The sequence below is a fragment of the Denticeps clupeoides genome, chromosome 1 (genome assembly GCF_900700375.1).
Source record: "Denticeps clupeoides chromosome 1, fDenClu1.1, whole genome shotgun sequence".
NCBI lineage: Eukaryota > Metazoa > Chordata > Actinopteri > Clupeiformes > Denticipitidae > Denticeps > Denticeps clupeoides.
The window spans coordinates 3943075-3963950 of record NC_041707.1 but is presented as its reverse complement, the minus strand read 5'-3'; the positions used below and the strand labels follow the sequence as shown (position 1 = coordinate 3963950).

At 44.1% G+C, this 20876-nt stretch overlaps 1 protein-coding gene across 1 annotated transcript; it reads right to left on the bottom strand.

Moving 5' to 3' along the window:
* Positions 1–365: 365 nt before the first annotated feature.
* LOC114800404 (bifunctional glutamate/proline--tRNA ligase-like) lies at positions 366–19647 on the bottom strand. Its single transcript, XM_028997736.1, has 33 exons — positions 19605–19647; positions 17841–17925; positions 16242–16341; positions 16005–16155; positions 15292–15431; positions 14754–14854; positions 14099–14225; positions 13824–14016; positions 12791–12962; positions 12476–12709; positions 11695–11779; positions 11284–11343; positions 9653–9763; positions 8962–9098; positions 8659–8866; positions 8464–8576; positions 8255–8372; positions 7806–8168; positions 7464–7676; positions 7136–7384; positions 6729–7018; positions 6558–6609; positions 5573–5782; positions 4750–4822; positions 4592–4671; positions 4409–4510; positions 4089–4244; positions 3708–3905; positions 1519–1692; positions 1268–1428; positions 1108–1186; positions 967–1031; positions 366–851 (listed from the first exon to the last, which is right to left on the bottom strand). The coding sequence occupies exons 1-33, from the start codon at positions 19645–19647 to the stop codon at positions 701–703; spliced, it is 4794 nt and encodes a 1597-aa protein (XP_028853569.1). The 3' UTR covers positions 366–700.
* Positions 19648–20876: the final 1229 nt, after the last annotated feature.

The following is a 20876-nucleotide window of genomic DNA, read 5'->3' as shown; positions in this document are numbered from 1 at the left end:
GAGACGGTCTTGCTGCAAAATGCTCGTTATCTTGAAAAAGAAACACGTTTTCAATATACGTCCCACTACGACACGCTAAAATAATAATAATAAAAAAAGAGGAAATTATGTTAAAAAAGCTTGCAATTAGTCTGGTAGATTTAAGGGGTGGGAATAGTCATTTCAGAAATTATCATTTCAGCCCAGTAATTGATTCGAGCCGAACCAGAAAGGCTGTCACCTTCAGCCAGATTTAAATTATATTCCAATCCTAAATAACAGCACGACAATTGGTAAATCAACTCGTTTGGGCCTAGACAGCTCAGTTCTTTCTGCTCTCAATCTCCTGCAATTCTGACTAAGCAGTAACGAAAGGTTGAGCAAAATAAACTGGAAAATCTCTTTATTATAGCCAAAGTGTTCAGCACAAGTGGAGTTTAGTACAGTTCAGTACACTTTAATACAGACCCCATTCATTAAGGTGCACAGAATTCCAAAATAGTCACCTACGAGCTAAAATGAAGTCGGTCTCTCTGCCTTTAAAACCAGTAGCGGTCCTGAGCGGAGCAGAGACGGGCAGTACGGGTGCGAACCAGGGATCTAGCGTTACAGACGGGTAAAAAGTTACACAGCTTCTCCCCTCGCTGGGGCGGGGCTTAGCAAACAAATTCAAGAGCAGGTGAGAGGGTTTATGGCGAAGTAGGTCATTTCCTCTTGCCGGTCAATAGCTGCGGCCGAAGAGGGTGTAGTACTTCGCAGGCTCTTTGCCACAAACACACTTCTGCCCTGGTTGCAGGGTCTTCAGAGGTTCGAAGGGGATACAAAGGCTCTTGGCGCCCATGGACGGGGCACCCGGCTCCAGATCCTGATCCCTGTGGGTGAGGTCACATCAGTGCTTCTTAATAAACAGCGACCCTCGATAAACTGATAATTAGGACTGTTGATCGCTATCAAGTAAAGAGCGTTGGCTTATTTATGGCCGCTTACTTGGCAGTTGTCTTTTTGATCCAGTCCTCACACTCGATGACTCCACAGAAAGGAATCTGGACAATCTGAAAATATTTGGGGCGAAAATTTTATTTTATGCATAAATATTAGCATTGTTGTGAGTCATGTAATTACACCCACCTTGCCCTGATCAAGCTCTTTTTGGAAGGTCTCCATAGAATCTGCTGAAACCATGTGTTTCTTCAGATCATTTGAAGCCCTGGGAAGTGGGAAGAAATAACGACCATCTGCTCTGGTAGGGGCTGGTAAAGGTCTATGTGAGCATGTTATTTTTTTTTACTTGTTGAACAGGTTGTTCTGGATGTCCTCCAGCAGCTGTGTGATTCTGCTCTCAGTGCTGGCCTCTGGGATGGTGATCTTCTCGCCAGTATCTCTCCTCACTGCGACACACTGGCCTTGTTTCAAGTCCTTTGGACCAACCTCCAGCCTCACCGGCACACCCTGACCAAACACAGAAAATTAAATTCAGAATGAAAAAGTGATTGGGGGGGTTGGGGGATAGCGATGGAGGTTTGAGAGTCATGAGCATACCTTTAGCTCCCAGTGGTTGAACTTCCAGCCTGGTGAGTAATTGTCCCGGAAGTCAGTTTTGACCCTGACACCAGCCTTCTGCAGTCTGGACAGGTATTTGGAGCACTGGGCCGTCAGCTTGTCTTTCTCAGCGTCAGTCAATGAAGCAGTGATTCCACAAGGGATAATGATCACCTTACGTGAAGAACCAGAAGATACTAGTCAACAAATTTCTGGTATTTTGGTGAGGACTGGAACTGAATAGTCTGTCTTTTGAATCTGTGTGCTTGATACGAACCAATCTTAATGCAATTTAAAGTTCATGAGCATAAGTTAGTTAATATATGATCATAATATGATCCAAAATTAGTTATCTTTTAATCTTAGGCAGTTACCATGTCACGGAAGCAGCAGCATCGTTTAAATAAAGCACTTCACTAAACACATGGTTTCTGTAGGTTTAAGGAAGCCAAATGTAAGACTTTAAGACCATTTATAAAGGCCACTTCAAGCAAATTTAAGACCCTTCGTTAAAGTAGTCAAATACATTTCTCAGCTGACACTGTGAGGGCCAGATGATCTTCTAAAAAAACAATTTTATCTTAAACAATATATTATTGATATTAATTTACCTTCCAAATTTTTGTTATTTAAAAATAATAAGTAATAAGACCCCTGCAATAAAAAATACTCTGACTTTATTTGGCTCACATTTCATTAAAAAAAAACAAAAAAAATGTAATACATTTCTTCACAACATGTGAAAAAAAAAAAAAAAAAAAGTGTTTGCTGACCGATTATGTACCACGCTAGCACAACCAGATTAAATAGATAGAACACGGAACACGGCAGGATTGCACACGCTTGTGAACCTGGAAGTGTGCAGAGCACCGTGACTGATGGATTACTGACAGATTGAAAGCTTGTTTAGGATAAATAAATAAATAAAATTAGGAACACACATTTCCCACTGCACTAGGCCATTCCTAATTCAGTAATATCAGAGAAGTTTTTAATATAAGGAGAACACTTCCGCCGATGAGTGCAGAATTCAGCTGTCTAACTCCATAGGAGTTCTCCGCTAATTAATTTCTCATACACTTAAGGCCTTTGTTTTCAAAAATCAATTGTACACAATAACTGCTGGTGCTATGGTACAAAAGTAAATATTAACTCAAAATGTAGACTACGCACCTGCAGACAGGCAACTCTAGGGGGCAGCACCAGCCCCATGTTGTCACCATGGACCATAGTATTTTGGTGAGGACTGGAACTGAATAGTCTGTCTTTTGAATCTGTGTGCTTGATACGAACCAATCTTAATGCAATTTAAAGTTCATGAGCATAAGTTAGTTAATATATGATCATAATATGATCCAAAATTAGTTATCTTTTAATCTTAGGCAGTTACCATGTCACGGAAGCAGCAGCATCGTTTAAATAAAGCACTTCACTAAACACATGGTTTCTGTAGGTTTAAGGAAGCCAAATGTAAGACTTTAAGACCATTTATAAAGGCCACTTCAAGCAAATTTAAGACCCTTCGTTAAAGTAGTCAAATACATTTCTCAGCTGACACTGTGAGGGCCAGATGATCTTCTAAAAAAACAATTTTATCTTAAACAATATATTATTGATATTAATTTACCTTCCAAATTTTTGTTATTTAAAAATAATAAGTAATAAGACCCCTGCAATAAAAAATACTCTGACTTTATTTGGCTCACATTTCATTAAAAAAAAACAAAAAAAATGTAATACATTTCTTCACAACATGTGAAAAAAAAAAAAAAAAAAAGTGTTTGCTGACCGATTATGTACCACGCTAGCACAACCAGATTAAATAGATAGAACACGGAACACGGCAGGATTGCACACGCTTGTGAACCTGGAAGTGTGCAGAGCACCGTGACTGATGGATTACTGACAGATTGAAAGCTTGTTTAGGATAAATAAATAAATAAAATTAGGAACACACATTTCCCACTGCACTAGGCCATTCCTAATTCAGTAATATCAGAGAAGTTTTTAATATAAGGAGAACACTTCCGCCGATGAGTGCAGAATTCAGCTGTCTAACTCCATAGGAGTTCTCCGCTAATTAATTTCTCATACACTTAAGGCCTTTGTTTTCAAAAATCAATTGTACACAATAACTGCTGGTGCTATGGTACAAAAGTAAATATTAACTCAAAATGTAGACTACGCACCTGCAGACAGGCAACTCTAGGGGGCAGCACCAGCCCCATGTTGTCACCATGGACCATAGTGAGGACTCCAATCGTACGTGTGGTGAGGCCCCATGAGTTCTGGTAGGCCAGTTGCTTCTCTCCTGGTTTCTTGGGGTCCTCAAACACAATCTCAAACATCTTGGAGAAGTTCTGGCCCAGGTGATGAGACGTGGCTCCCTGAGGGAAAAACAGAGAAACAAAGTTGAACCAAATCAATCATCTCAGATTAAGTCCAGACATTGTGTGGAGAATCAGGTATGGACTGTCTGTACTGGCACACAACAGAAGATTAATTGAACTTCTAGGACCTTCAGTATAACATGGTGTCCTCACAGGTGCAAATGTATGTCTAAAAAGCACCTGAATGGCTCTCCCGCTTGCTGAGATGTAGGCTTCCACAGTGGTGGTGTAGTCTCCACCCGCAAACTTCTCCTTCTCAGTCTTCCTGCCCTTCACCACAGGGATAGCCATCAGCTCCTCATACACTCTGGCGTACAGCTCCAGGATTTGCAGGACCTAAAGACAAAAAAAAAAAAAAAAGTGAAGTTAAAGCCGGCAAAGGTATCAGGCGAATGTGTGTCTTGAGGCGACAGAATTACGCTTTTCAACATCAGGGTATGTTTTGTTTCATGAGGCAGGTGACTTGACCTGGTTGGCACTTTAGCCAATCACACATTTACCTCCTCAGCAGCCTCCTCTTTGGTGGCGAACGCTGTGTGTCCCTCTTGCCAGAGGAACTCTCTGGTCCTCAGGAAGGGTTGGGGATGTTTAAACTCCCAACGCTGCAAGAGGGCAGCGTAAACATTCAGTATGACTTCACTACGTGCAGGTAAAAACATGCAAAAAAACCTCTGCATACTGACCACAACATTGCACCACTGGTTCAGTTTGATGGGCAGGTCTCTGTGCGACTGGACCCATTTGGCGTAAGCAGGATACATCACTTTAAAATAGCAAAAATTAACACCAGAATTCTCATTAATAATGAAGTTTTTTTTTTTTACCCATTGGATGGGGTTACCTGTCTCACTGGTGGGTCTAACAGCAATGGGCTCAGCCAGCTCGGTCTTCCCTGATCGAGTCACCCAGGCAACCTGCAGAGGAGCAAATGCTCAGTCCTAGTCTTCAACATCCACTCCATCATCAGTTCCTTGAATCTAAACACATCAACTGCAGCTTGGCAGAAAAGTAGAATACTTCGGACCCTGATCCACCACACCGAGAATTACAAAGAATTTCCATGACTTTTCCATTACTCTAAAGAAAATTCATTACCATATGTTCTCTGAAACTTTTGTGCAAATTTGAATGGGGAAAACAAAAAAAAAAATTTTTCAAATTTACCAAAATATTGTTAAATTACATTTCTGACAACTCTGAAAAGCTTAACTTAAGTTTGCGCAAGCTCCATCATGTTAATTCATAGATGTAACTTTTGAAAAGGAGACGCAGTCTGGAATATGGAAGATACTACAGACCTGCTCTAGTTTTAAACGTTGTAGTTGTAAATGTAGAAAAATGTTTCTCACACAGTCTTACAGTAACTACGTAAGTAGTCATACATTCATGCGCCAATCAGATTTCAACGCCTTTTCCATAACTTTGTAAGTTTACTTCATATTCCAAAACTTCTCAACCGTTCCGGGTTTTTAATGGCCATAACAACCCTGACACTTCACCCTACGGCCAAATTTACACTGCGTAGTGCAGTGAAGGGCAGCGTAGTTTGTAGTGATAAACTTCTGGTAATTTTCAAGGAGCTCCGTAACTCTGTAAGTTTGCAAGTGAGAAGGGCAAAAGCCACCAAAAAAGCCACACACTTGTCAGTATCAGTTCATCCTCACCTCCGGTGCAAAGTCTGCAATGTGGGACTTCTCCTTCTCTAATGCGGCCTGAGAGACAAACATGGGGAAGTAGCAGTTCTCCACACCAAGCTTCTTGATCTCAGTGTCAAAGAAGTCTTTGATGGCCTCCCAAATGGAAAAAGACCAGGGTCTCAGCACATAGCAGCCGCTCACATCGTAGTACTCGATCATCTCAGCCTTGGTGATGACCTGGTCCGTGGAGAACGGGAAAATAAAATGCACCACTCTGCACGGATTCATTTAGAAAAATCACTTTACCGTTATCGCGATCTGTTAAAAAGTACCAGAAAATCCCTAGCACAGATCCATAGATAAGTACAGTAAGACACTACCAAATATGGAAACTGTCCCAAGCAAGTCAGCACTAGAAGTCAATCTGAATTAGGACTGCAGTCACATGAGAAGATGGAGAAGATTTGGACACCCCATTAAAAAATCAGCTCTTTATTAAGAACTGATTCAAGAACTGTTAAAAAAAAAGATATGAACAAAAATTTGTGTTTTAATAGAGGAAAAAGTTCACACACCCTAACCCTTATAACTGGTGTTGGCCCTTTTGGCTGATATAACTTCAATGAGACCACAGCATCTCAATGTTATTAAAATCAGGGCTTTGGACTTGGCCATTCCAGGACTCTCCACTTCTTAGTTTAAAAATGCTGGGTAGCAACGTACTGATCATGTTCACCAGATGTAATAGATCCAAGTGTGATTTTAACCATTTTAAGCCTAAAAATGGTTTCACCTAAAATTGCATTCTTTTAAAATTACATTTCACAGAACGTTTTAAAAAGGCTTTTCTTTTTTTCTTAAATATTTAGTTATATTATTTGGATCCCTCAGAATCAATAAAATTGAAATTAAATATCCATATATCCTTTCTTAGGGCGTGCTCATTTTCAATAATTTCTCTTCCCCTTAAAAAAAAAATAATAATAATAATTAAGCATTCTAAATGCCATACCTGAGAGTACCATTCTGCCAAGTTCTCCTCTTTCTTTGCCTCAAGCCCCAACCTGTAAATGAAATGGATAAATCTATCAAACAAGGTCCTTCAATTGTGAAGGAAATGTGAATTATATCCATACACTTGATTGTACATATAAATAATAAGGCCTATATTCATATCTCTCACCGTGTTTGTTTCTTGGCTCCCTGACCCTCCCCTGAACCTCCTGCTCCTCCGTTCCCATCTTGGTTCACAGGAGTTTTCTCTCCTCCCTTCTGCTGCTGCTTGCGTCCTCCTCCACCACCACCACCACCTCCTCCTCCCTGTTTTTCAGATTTGTTCTCACGCTCCTTGCGGCTCTTGTCTTCTCCACCTGGTGCCCCTGGGGCCGACACTGGCCTGTACTCCTCTCCAGTGAGGGCCTTGTACTGACCCTTCAGCTCCAGCAGAGTCTTCACTGCAGCTTCCACCTGATCCTGAAGGCCCAAATGTACACAACAATTGAAAATTGTGCCACTGACATCTGGTTAAAAATTATGAGCCACAATCTGGTTTTAACAGTTCCCAGGAACTGCTGCAATTACAGCACTTGCCTTGGAGGCCTTCTCAGACTTCAGCCTTCTCACCGTCTCTCCCTGCTCAGCAACCTTAGCGAAGAGGGCCTGGGCCTGAGGGGAGCCGGGCTGCCCAGGACTTGCCTGTTTTGGGGTTGGGCTGGGCTTTGTGGGGGTCGGACTGGAGGCAGCAGCAGGGGTGGTGCAAGGTTTGTACTCTTGCCCGGTTTGTTGTTTATACTCAGCTTTGAGGGCCAACAACTGCTTCACTGCAGCATCAACCTGGTCCTACATAGATTGTAAAATATTTCAGAGGACAATGGGAGACTGATCTTGAATTAATATACATTTCTATTTAAAATCTCACCTTAGAGGCTTTCTCAGCCTTCAATTTCCTCACTACCTCGCCCTGTTCTGCCACCTGGCCAAATAAGGCAGCTGGTGAGGAGTCTATTGAGGTAGTGGGTGGGGCTGGGGCTGAAGTGGGAGGAGTCAGTCCCGGTTTGTATTCCTGTCCTGTGAGCTGCTTGAACTCCCCTTTCAGCGCCAGCAGCTGTTTAACTGCTGCATCAATCTGCTCCTGGTTAGACAACAGTTAGCACAGGACAACAGCAATTTTATACATTTATATTTGGACCGCTCTGGATTAAAATGTAGATTTGGTTCAGTAGGAAAAATGTCTGGGCAGTTTTATATAAAAATGAAAGACCTTGGAGGCTTTTTCTGCCTTCAGCTTCCGGACGACCTCCCCCTGCTGGGCCACCCTCGTGTAAGGGCAGGAACCGGAATCTGGGGCGGAGGGTTTCTGTGCTGGGACGGAGGTGGGAGGAGCCATGCCGGGTTTGTAATCCTGACCAGTCAGCTGCTTGAACTCCGCCTTCAAAGTGAGCAGCTGCTTCACCGCTGAGTCCACCTGCTCTTTAGGGGCTTTGTCTGACTTCAGCTGACGCACGGCTTCACCCTGGGCTGCCACTTTGGAGAAGATATCGTTCCTGTTTACACTGGGACTGGGTGATGTAGTAGGGGAAGATGCAGGTTTGGCCTGAGTTTTCACACCAGGCTCTGCTTTCACCTAAGAGAGAGTAGAATTTATATTAAATAGAAATCTCACATAAAGGTTGGATATGAGACATTGCAAAACAGATATGAGCTTCTCACCTGCTGGCTAGGAGTCTGGGTCTTGTTCTTGTCCTTGGAGCCAGAGGTGGGCATTTCCTTGGTGTGTCCATCAGGAATGTACAACAGCACACAGGGGCTCTCTTTACAACTGTGTGGACTAGTGGAGAAATAATAAAAGCAAATAAACAAATAAAAACACAGAACTAAAATGTTTTCCACATAAATGGATTTAAATTAAACGGAATAACCTGATTGGCTCATATGGTTGATCACAGATGTAGAAACCCCGCCTCTGAAGCTGAATGATGTCCCCTTTCTTCAAGTCCCTCAGGCATGGGTCTCCCAACATTTTCTCCTCAATCTAAAAGCAAATAATGGCATTTTAGAGCATCTCTGGTGTCTGGTACCGCATCTGGTTGAAACGGGTCCAGTCACCTACTCACCTTGCTCCTCTGGTTGATGTACTGTTTGAAGTCATCATCCTTGCCCAGAACTGGCTTAGTGATCAGGTGCTGATAGTTCACACAGACTGTAGGGATGAAGGGGGCTTTAGATGTGTCAGTCAGCCAGGTAATCTTTGTGGTCTTCTTGTAGTCTGTGTTCTCCAGGTTCAGCCGACCATCCAGAGAAGTCACGGATCCACTGGCATCTCTACAGGAAAAGCAGAGAGACATTACATAATAAAATGTATTATATTAAATTGTCATATAATTCTAAATATGTTTATGTTTAGTTAGCTAAACTACCTGTGGATTTTAGTAATGATGATGTTGCCCCAGTTGATGAAGGTGACCGTCTCTCCCTCAGTGAAGGTCTCAGCATCGGCTCCCTCAACAAACACCTTGGGCCCGTACCATACCTGCTTCATGCCCACATCCGCATTCTATGTACACAAACACAGTGATCAGATAAAGGTGGACAATATCTCCTCCTATCAGCAGACTAGCTAGCTCAGAATAGGAAAGAGCGATTCACTTGCGTTTTTAGGTTGTGACATTTAGATAATTAGCACTGGTTGTATGAATAATTCCCCAGTCATAGAATGCAAATACTATAGACCAGTGGTTCCCAACCTGGAAACTCAATTTCTATAATTTCAGTCGGGTCGTCCGGTCAGCAAACACGAACTTCTGGCCTATAGCACCTATCCTTTCCAAGTCGCTGCTTGTGAATTTGTTTCAGTGATTGTTTGGTGTGTTGTAAATATGTTTTATTAAACATTTGTTTGATTTGCAATTCTCAGTAATCGTAGTGATGCGTTATAATTATCGCGAAAGAGAGATGTGAAAATGGATGCTGAGGAGGCAAGAATCTGGCGATTATATTTTAAACTGGCTCATTTCTTACACATTTCGTTGCGTCACCGTGTGCTGTGCTGTTCAAGTGCTGTTCCCGACTCGATCTGCAGAAAGAAGGCTGCATGCGCGTTGCTCATACCTTAGGATGTCTGGCGGCTTCCTTCATATCCTCCTTGGCCCCAGGAATAGAGATGGGGACGACCTGTGACTGGAGCAACGCTGTGTACCTTGGAGCGACTGGGTCTATGACCTGCAGCAAGAGAGAAGCAGCGAGAAGAAATAAGGACATAAGGAGAGAAACAGCAACAGTAAGAGTGGTATATAGTTAAATTTTTCTGCCCTATACAACTAAACCAATAAATACATATCAGCCAGTTTTTGACTGATGCATTTGACTGAAAAAAGATGAAAAGAAAATGACAGTAGTGAGATGCAAAGCCATTCTTAACAGATGGAAAGCAGAGGATTGTCTACCGGCACTGGGACACCCCCCCCCCCCCCCAACAAAGAGGATCCATGCAGTGCAAACAATCACAACAATGTGAAAGATGGCAAACTGTCAACAAAAACTTCATGGGTCCGGAAATTACATATAAGACTGCATTCGAGGTAAATTTACAATAAGCTGCCAGTATTTGTAGGAGAAACACAGATGGGAAATTATGGACACGAAGACATAGAAGACAGCCAATGGGAGGAGGGCGTAGAGAGAGCTCCCAAACAATCAAAACTTTTTAATTTTTATGCAATTTATATAGCTTTTCTATGATCCCACGCAAAGGGCATAAGACACACACACATAAAATGAGGGTACAAAAATTATGAAAATCTTAATGAGTTGCAAGTTTATACATTCCCTCCAGCATATAATTGTTACTGAGGGAGGGTTTCATACACTGCATGTAATCTTTAGCAGATCTAGCAAAAGCTAAATATGAAACATTGGTGCAGAGATCGCTGTTGAGTGATGAGATGTGGGTGTGTTCTCCTTAAGCAGTAATAAACCAGAGGAAGTGATGCACCATGAGAGATATTACCACCAAAGTCTGTGAGTTCTTTTAAGTTCACTTTTTTTAAAAAGGTGGCTTGATATTATTACAAAGAAATGCCCTGTTTTTAATGGCTGCAGTGACCCGAACTGAGACGATGGAGATGGGCTCAGCTAGGTGGAACTGAAGGGTGAGGTGAAGACAGGACAAAGACAAGGAACAAGAGGAAAAGGAGAAGTACCTCTTTACAGCTAACTGGCAGCTTGGAAACAGAAGAGTGAGATGCAGTTTAACGTCAAACACCAGACACAAGGTAGACAGAATGGACACCATTTTACAGAGCTTCCAGCTCAGATTAGGCGGGGCAAAGTGCTATGAACACTAAACTAAAACCTACTACTCATGCTAAACAAAAAGTGAAACCCAAAAGGATGGCCATGGCAAGACAGAAATACGAGAAGGTGGCAAAAAAATGGAGGTAGTAAAACAGAATGGCTTGGAGTGTGCATCAGCTACTGTATTGCCAGGTTGAAACTACACATTATTTAAAAAGAATTTATATAATGTGTTTATAATATGGTCATTTTATACCCAGACACTACGTAATATTCCTTGGAAACGAAAGGGTATGAGAGCCAGACTTGAATATAAAATTAAAACCCTGCCGAAACCAAAAAAAAAAAAAAAAAAAGTGAACTGGCAACAATCATATGATAGCTGCTTCACTTGCACTTGAGTGTGAGAAGCATTTGGATGATGACAACATTGTTATCATCTGTACCTTTTTGTTAAAAGCCCAGATCTTGTCCCACTCCATGTTAACCACCGACCTGGAGCCACCCTACAGCATCAAGGAGAAAAAGAAGACAATGCACTTCAATGATGGTAGTAGTCACATTCTTTAAATACATTTTTACACTGGTATGTATGGTAGAAGCCTGGTGGGTAACACACCCAGCTATGAACCACAAGACCCAGGTTCAAACCCCGCTTACTACCATTGTGTCCCTGAGCAAGACACTTAACCCTGAGGTCTCCAAGGCGGACTGTCCCTGTAACTACTGGTTGTAAATTGCTCTGGATAAGCTCATCTGATCAATACTGTAAAATGTTAGATTTAAGTCTTGGCTTAGCTGTTCTTTGTGTTATTAAAATAATAACCATCAAAATAATAGCACAAGCGCAGGAGTACCTGAGCAGCGATGAACTGTTTAAGCCCCTCCACAGTCATTCCTCTGCGAAGGACACCTCGGACCGTGGGGAAGCGGGGGTCATCCCTGTAAAAGACAAACATGTCAGTTTATATTGTCAGTTACCCTCACATTAGATGAAAATCAATACATTTTTCACACAACATTTTCTACAAAACAATGCACCCGTACCTGAAACATATAAGACCATCACGGTCATCCTCTATACTTCAGGGATTTTTTAAAAACAGCTTCACTTATGGTCTGCTAAGTTTGCCCTATAAGGGATATCAATGTCCCTTGTGTTATGGTGATGTGGAGGGATGGGGAGGAGCTGTACCGGAGCTGGTGTATTTTTCTCTTCTCTGTTGTGAAGTGAAGTGATTGTCATTGTGAAGCACAGCACACAGTGACACAACAAAATGTGTCCTCTGCATTTAACCCATGGTGGTAGTAGCCTAGCGGGTAATACACTCGCCTATGAACCAGAAGACCCAGGTTCAAATCCCACTTACTACCATCGTGTCCCTGAGCAAGACACTTAAATCCTGACTGTCTCCAGGGGGGGGACTGTCCCTGTAACTACTGATTGTATGTCGTTCTGGATAAGGGGCGTCTGATAAGATATTTTGGGGGGCCACCACTGCCCCCCCCCAATATAATATTTTTTTTTCGCATTGCACTGCACTGGCACCAATAAAAGGACATAAAAGCTGCAACACAGAAGTATAGAAATTGATGAAATTTGCCCCAGGAAAGAAGAAGCGGTAGCAGGAGACTCACCAGCCGTCAACGTAGCCTTCGTTCACAAACCAGGTGAGCTTCCTCTTCGACAGCACGGTGTTGTTGAGGTTGAGTCGGGCGTACTCCCAGATATAGGGCTTCCGTAGTCGCAGCGCATCGATCACCCAGAAGAACTGCTCGTCCCGGTCATGGTACTCCGTCGTACGCAGAGCGTGGGTCACGCCCTCAACGCTGTCCACGATTGGACATGCAAAGTCGTACGTGGGGTACACCCTGAAGGACCAACAGAGTGTGAAAGCAGGTGAGTCAAGTGCGTGGCATGTGTCAAGAGTCATGCACCAGTTTCTAACGCACTTATAGGTGGTGCCTGTCCGTGGGTGGGGGGCGTTCTTGCAGCGGAACAGCGTGGGGTCGCGCAGGCAGCCGTTGTTGGAGTTCATGTCAATCTTGGCCCTCATGCAGCAGCTCTGGCCGTATTCACTGCCCGCCTTCATCTCCGCCCACATCTGCATGTTCTTCTCCACCGCTGGAGAAAGATAAATTGCCAGGTCAACCACACGCGCTGCAGCCTGGAAATTTATCATCCATCAGACGGACGCTGACCTCCATATAAAATGCCACGGACTATTCCTAATGTGAAAGCCGTATCCACATTCGTAACCACATTCATGTTTTTCCTTAACTCCCTTTTTCAGGAGGTTGCTGGTTCGAATCCCGATCTGCCAAGGTGCCACTGAGCAAAGCACTGTCCCCACACACTGCTCCCTGGGCGCCTGTCATGGCTGCCCACTGCTCATTAAGGGTAATGGTTAAATGCAGAGGACTTGTTTCGTTGTGTCACCATGTGCTGTGCTGCAGTGTTTCCCAATGACAGTCACATCACTGCACATAAGGGTGGGTTTGACCATTTGGAAGGGTGATCAAAGTATCATGTGGCTCAATGCTATTAAAAGGTTTTTTTTTCCCCCCATTGTGATACACAGCACACGGTGACAACAAATGTGTCCTCTGTATTTAACCATCACCCTTGGTGAGCAGTGGGCAGCCATGACAAGCGTCCGGGGAGCAGTGTGTGGGGACAGTAACTTAATCAAGGGGACCTCAGTGGCACCTTGTGGATTCGAACTGGCAACCCTACGCCTTACTTACCAGCTAGGCCACCACTGACTTTTTGATGACTCCTGGTTGTATGACTGGTTCAATAAAATTAAGGTACATTCTACATTCTACAGTGGAGATAATTCACAAAATATTGGCGACCCATGGGCCCAACATCACTGTATGAGTCAGATTTTCTGTGCTTGTTTATATGTACGAAATGTGACAGTATTGTGATGTCGTACTAACACTAGATGTTTAGCTTTTGAAACAGTACGGGGCGACGTACAATTGACGCGATTTTTGGACTCTGTTCTCTGCTCCCTCTCCTGTTTCATGGCGTCTGGTGGCGTGTCGTCAATGTATGCCTTCCCCTCCTGGAGCAGCTGCTCCCCCAGGCGCAGTATGGTGGCAAAGTGGTCACTGGTGTAGGTAAACTGGTCTGGCTTGATCTGCAGCATTGCCACGTCCTCCAGGATCACCTGACGTGAAAATGAAGGGCTGGGAATTTGAATAATGGCCCTGGAGCCTTCACAGTGATTCAAAAGAAACATTAAAACGGACCTTCTCAAAGTCCTCCTTTTCCTTCTCTGGGTTGGTGTCATCAAAGCGCATGATCAGTTTTCCCTTGAAGCTGACCTGGTAGTGCTGGTTAAGCAGGGCAGCTTTAGCATGACCGATGTGCAGGTACCTTAGAGAAAGAGTCACGATGAGAGATGCTTAGTCCCAGTCCACACGACAACGTTTTTCCTATAATATGGGACATTTTTTATCCAATCTGGCCTTGCGTCCACATGGAGACGCCGTTTCAGGGGACCAAGAACGGTTGTTCTCTAAAACCAGGCTAAAATCTAGAAGTAACTAGAAGAAATCCTCCGTACGGTGTACATTTCTAATGAAAAGACGAGGCTGGTGAACAACGACGTGTTTAACTCCCCTGGGGGGGAGATCTGTACACCAAACAAGGTGAGCGGGGAGTTACAGCGCCACTTACAGGTATGGAAGGGGTGTTCTGTACGTGTCCGGCTGACATGTCAGATAATATTCTGATGTTTTTTAGAAACCGAAAACCCATTTTGGAGAAATAAGGGTTAAGGGTGTTAGAAAATATCAATACAGCAATATATCGGGATATTTTATGTGGTGATACAGGGACATCAAATATCGATTTTTTTGTAAAACTCTGCTTTCCTCTTCTAGAAGGACACAACACACTTACCCACTGGCCTCAGGTGGAAACCGGACCACAACTTTCCCCATCTCAGCACCTGGCAGCTCCACAAACTTCCCAACGTCGGCTTTCTTCTCCTTGGGTGCATTCTTTATAATGAACAAGCAGCGCATACACACACAGCAAATTGAGTAAAGATTCTGTGACGGCAGATTCCAATGTATCGAAGCCAACAGACAAAGTTGTCAAAACTCCCTGAACTGGCTGATCTACAATGGACTCCAAATGATAACATAAATTTAAAAAAATACCCTCTACTGCTCGCAAAGCATAGTGTCTCAAGCATTAAATTTCATCTGCCAATTTGATCAGCATAAGACGAAGCAAATCAAAGACTGAGCGAAGGATCAAGACAGACTGTGACAACACATGGCACCACGCATTTGTGCTTCTTAGGAATATAGAAGTGTCAACATGCATGCATCACAATACCGCAATTAAAAGAAAAAAAAAAGTCTTAAAACAAGTGGTCAGCACATACTGACCTACTCTGTTGTTGGGGAACAGGAGAATGCAGCAGACTTACAGCTTTGACCGAAGCGACCTCTGTGGCCCACCTGTCACCCACAGAGCTGAAAGGAGCTTGCGAAGCCAGGAAAGAAAACCAGCGAGAGACGTGTGGGAAGTCCTTTGCCTTGTTCTCCACGGCCTGCCAGTCCCCATTAGCTGCAGGAAGCAGTGGGAAGGAAAAACAAAATGCAAAATTAAACACATGCAGAGCCTGATTAAGCCAGTTTATGCACTCCTTACTGGTCTCAGAAAAGTCTCATTTACAAGGGTCTAAAAGGGTCACTTTTGTGAATATGCCCAATATACGTCATTGTTTTGCACGAAATATGAGGCTGAATAAAAATAATTAATAACCCATAATGAAATAGCAGTTGAAAAATAAATCATTATTGTATATTGTTATTGTAAATTTCCCACTTGTGGGACTAATAAAAAAAAATCTTATCTTATATAGATTGCTGGTGCTCTAGATACTAGCCAACTAGCCTGAATACGTCCAGCTTTTTTGCTTGTTTAATCACTTTTTTCAGCTCTACCAAGATCATTAATTGCTAGAAAACCCCTTTGTGATCAAGTGAAGGACTAGTGATGAGCATTAGAGAACAAAGTATCATTCCATGGAACCCGGATCAAACTGGATAAGTTAGCTGTCGGATAAAACAAGGGTTTTCCTACCACAACTGATCCTAAACTTTAAAAGTAGTTATGAAAAGTAGCTCCAGAACAAACCTTTGAGAGCTCCCCAAACACAAAAGTCAGCCAGGGTCACAGTGTGTCCAACAAGGAAGGTCCTTAGAGCCAAAGCGTTATTCAGGTCTCCCAGAGAGGATCCCAGCGCACCACACAGGTGACACGCACTGAACTCCAGCCAGTGGTCGACCTGCAGCATTCAGCAACCTGAATCATGTCGTATTATGAATTGCATTCGAATGGGTTATCAAAAAGAGCAGCCGGAATCCCCCTTACCTCGGTTTGCTCCAGCATGTTGGAGCCATAGAGACCCAGGCCGGGAGCAACCCTCGCAAGGTACCGCGTCATGGAGTTCACATCGCTGAATCCCACCGTGCTAAATCAGGAGGTTTCAGGTGAGACCCTTCCGTCAATGTGCTCCCCCAAACCAGGACTAGAACCCAAGTACCATACCAGGGTTCTAATACATTCATGTCACAGCTCTAGACTAACTTTATATCATATATTGTCAATATATACTGATGTATTGTCATATTGCTGTTTTTGTTTTGCACACCAAATCTCCAGAGCTTCGCAATTTCTCTATGTACTCGTATATGGTGAGATGACAAAAAAAGTTGACTTTTCACCTGACTTTCTTCTTTTTAAATTGCTGTCCATAAAGGCAATACTGACTTGTACATACTTAACCAACAATATGGTTAACATAAAGCTCTTTTTTTGAAGCACAAGTGCTGGGCCCTTTGAAATTTTCAATTAATTCGCAAATGTGGGGTGAATTGTCATTTTAATGCAGTACATCTCAGTCAAGCCGGATGCACTTCCGCACTTCCCTAAACAGGAAAATTGTCTGAAGGCCATCAGAGACTGGATGACCCGCAATTTCCTCATGCTCAACGTGGACAAGACTGAAGCGGTGGTGATCGAGACGTGGCTTGATGGAATATATTTTGGGAGTGTGCTGGTTTTTTTCACTGGCCCTAGTACATCTGTGAAGAATTTGGGTGTGACTTTTGATGCTGATTTTCCATTTGATTGTCACATTCAAAATACAGGGTGGGCCATTTATATGGATACACCTTAATAAAATGGGAATGGTTGGTGACATTGAACACATTTTATAAGTGGTCAGAAACTTGTAAATAACTTTTATGAAAGAATAAAGTTACGTTAAAACCAAGCACACCATTGTTTTTCTTGTGAAATTACCAATAAATTTGATGTGTCACATGACCCTCTTCCTATTGAAAAAACAAAAGTTGGATCCAATGGCTGACTTCAAAATGGCCACTATGGTCACCACCAATCTTGAAAAGTTTGCCCCCTCACATATACTAATGTGCCACAAACAGGACGTTAATATCACCAACCATTCCCATTTTATTAAGGTGTATCCATATAAATGGCCCACCCTGTATTTCCAATACGAGGTACTCAGAAACATTGCTAGAGTTGATCTAATGCAGAGAAATTAGTTCACACATCCATAACATCTAGACTGGGTTACTGTAATTATCTGTTTTCTGGTTACTCTTCATTTAATAAACTTCAGGGATCTTACACGCACTAGAAGGTATGATCACATTACGCCTGTATTGTCTTCCAGTTAAGTTCCGTATTCACTTCAAGATTGCAGCCATGACAGGCGCCCGGGGAGCAGTGTGTGGGGACGGTATTTTACTCAGTGGTACCTTGGCGGATCAGGATTCGAACCGGCAACCTTCTGATGACGGGGCCGTTTCCTTAACCGCTAGGCCACCACTGGCCCCATATTTGTTCCCATCTGCCCCTAAAACCTTTGGAAGAATCTTCCGGGGAATGGGATGGCATGGGATTCAGACACAGCCTCAGTTCTTTAGAGCCCTGCATACTCACTCAGACACATGCAGCTTTGTGACTTTTCCCTCCTTCACGGAGACTTTCACGCTGGTCTTCACGTGCTCCGCAGCCAACAGCGCCCCTGCGAGGACGTAGACACGGCAACAGTTCAGAAACCAGATCTCGCCAGGGCCAAGGCATGCTCAAACGCCTTCTGAAAATAGTAGACGTTAAGGCACCAACTGCACAGCAACTAATCCAGCGGAGGCTTGATAACCACATACGGAACCACGAGGAACACAAGCAGGACGCGCAAAGAGTTCCGATGCTCCGCCTCTCATTCAGAGAACACGCAATCGTGCAATAAGCCTCCAAACTAATGTTTTACCAAGAAAAAGTGCACTAACTGTTTTTTTAGGTTTCTTCTGCTCCCTAGTAATAGGAATGTTCATAACAGGATATTATAAATTCACCCTAGTTAGGGTACCGGGCCACCGCTGCACAAATATACCACTATAACCACGTATTTCTGTACCAGTTGTACAATACCACCGTCTGCCGCTGCTCCTCTGCTGCTGTTCTCTCCGAAGCACAGAATCAAGCGCACCGACCACCGACAGACTCCAGCGAAGAGACCAGCAGATCAATCCTGGTTCCAGGACACTGCTAAACGAGGACTTAGCATGACACGAACCAGCCGCCACCACCGTAACTACAGCTTCAGGGATCTTCAAGTGGACCAGTAGCATCATAATGGAAATGTAATGTACACCATGACACTAAACTAAAATGTACTCGGCACTGTCCAGGGCCTCCAAACATGGACAGAAGCTCTTGACTACAACTTTGGACTTCTCCACCTCTACAACTGTAGGCTCACTCTGCCCTGAAAGGGTGTCCCTCTCTGTACCACTCCATCCCGTGGTCCCTTCCTTCCCTTGTGTGCAGAAGGGTCCAGTGTGGGGGTGTCAACTGTACGTGATTGTGGGCTATATAAGAAATAAAATGTTGTCGTTGTTATTCCTGTGGCTGAGACACAAATGTTCTGGAATATCTTCCCTCTTTGCAAACGTCATGAAACAGAAACATTTACATTTACAGCATTTATCAGACGCCCTTATCCAGAGCGACTTACAATCAGTAGTTACAGGGACAGTCTCCCTGGAGCAACTTAGGTTTAAGTGTCTTGCTCAGGGACACAATGGCAGTAAGTGAACCCGGGTCTTCTGGGTCATAGGCGAGTGTGTTACCCACTAGGCTACTACCAAACCACATGACTTTGGATAAAGTGATGGGCGGAATAACAACACGGCGTAACAGAGGGGCAGAGAGTTCGGCCCTACAGCCACACTGTCCTGGTACACCTCCGTCACAGCGAAGGGAGACGTGGTTCGTGGAGCCGCGGAGCGGTGCGGGAAGGCCCACCTTCCACGGACCGCGTTTTCACGCGGCTTACATCAGCCTGCTGGGTCGGCCGCGGCCACAAGGCGGCGCTGTCCGTCCGACCTGCGCGAACAACGTATACCGTCAAAAACGGCGCGTCGGCCGCACGAATCCCGTCAGAACGGACACCGGCACGGAACTCTTTACATTCTACGCATCTGTTAATAACTTTGTTTTTTTTGGTTTGTTTTTTCTTGTTAATAACGGAATAGTCACCGCCACTGACACGCTGGTATGTTTCGTACGTGGCATTTTGTCGTCGTAAAAGGAGTAAATTGTGCCACGACGACACGAGGACCGGCTGCCACATCAACGTGGCTTTAAAAAAACATAATAATAATAATAAATGACAGTCGCGGGGCCGCGGCGGAAACTTACCCAACGGCGGGCTGCTGGAGTTGATGGTCAGGGTTAAAGCCATGCCTGTTCCACCTCCCGGTCGTGCTGGTCCTTCCAGGCGCCCGCAAGCCCGATCTGCGGAGCGACTCGGAAACGACTCGCCTGCCCTCGCTCTCCCGCGGACGGCGTCTCGCCGAGCGGCCTCGGGGAAGGTGTCGCCACCTGGCGGCGCGGGTTGGGAAGCGACGCGTTCGGCGTCGCTCGGGACCAGCAGATGAATCCTGGTCCCTGGCAATGAGCTGCTGGGGAGACGACATAAGAACGAACCAGAGGGTCACCACAGCCGCCCCCACCGTAACAACTACAGCTTCAGGGATCTTCAAATGGACCAGTAGCATCATAATGGACATGTAATGTACACCAAAACCTACTCCTAACATGGACTGATGCTCTTTACTACACTGTGGACTTCTCCACCTCTACAACTGTAGGGCTTTTTCCTCTTCTTGGACAAATCATCACCAACCCTGCACTGACACCAACTGCAGGCTCACTCTACCCTGGAAGGGGCGTCCCTCTCTGTACCACTCCATCCCGTGGTTTCTTCCTTTGTGTAAGACATGGCTGTCAATCAATATGTCATTAAGTTTTAAAAGAGCTTGGCAATATTTTATGTATATTATATGATATTGTTAAGGAAGTGGCCCCGTAATCGGAAGGTTGCCGGTTCAAATCCTGAGCAAAGCACCGTCCCCACACACTGCTCCCCGGGTGCCTGTCATGGCTGCCCACTGCTCACCAGTGGTAATTGTAAAAAGCAGAGGACACATTTCTTTGTGTCACCGTGTGCTGTGCTGCAGCGTCTCACAATGACAATCACTTCACGTCACTACCCCCATCTCACAGGACCTGAACTGGGAGACAAACATCTCTTCCATCCTTAAAAAGACCCAGAAGAGGATGTACTTTCTGAGAAAGTAAAAGAAGCCCAGTCTCCCATGAGAGGTGCTGATCCATCACAAACAGCACACCAGGGGGACCAGACGACACAGGAACCGTGTCCCCCTCCTAAACAGCTAAACTGTTACACTGAAACTGTACTTTATGTACTTTATGTACACTGTGGCATTTCTGTAATCTTCTGTACTGTTTTTCACCAAGTTTGCTGCTTCCATTTTATGGCATTTTGCATAAACCCCAGTCTGTTATGAAGGGTGATCAGATGAATTCCAAAGTCCCTCTTTGCCATGAAAGCTTAATCCCAAAAAAACAATTTCAATGTATTTCAGCCCTGCCACAAAGGGACCTGCT

Bases quoted from the DNA above. Each gene is read 5' to 3' on its own strand.
- LOC114800404 (XM_028997736.1), bottom strand. From the start codon at position 19,647: ATGGCTTTAACCCTGACCATCAACTCCAGCAGCCCGCCGTTGG. The intron at 15,432-16,004 runs GTTTGTTCTGGA...TGCTTCCTGCAG, and splicing joins TGTTTGGGGAGCTCTCAAAG to CTAATGGGGACTGGCAGGCC. The intron at 14,226-14,753 runs GTAAGTGTGTTG...TCTTTCTCTAAG, and splicing joins TTTCCACCTGAGGCCAGTGG to GTACCTGCACATCGGTCATG.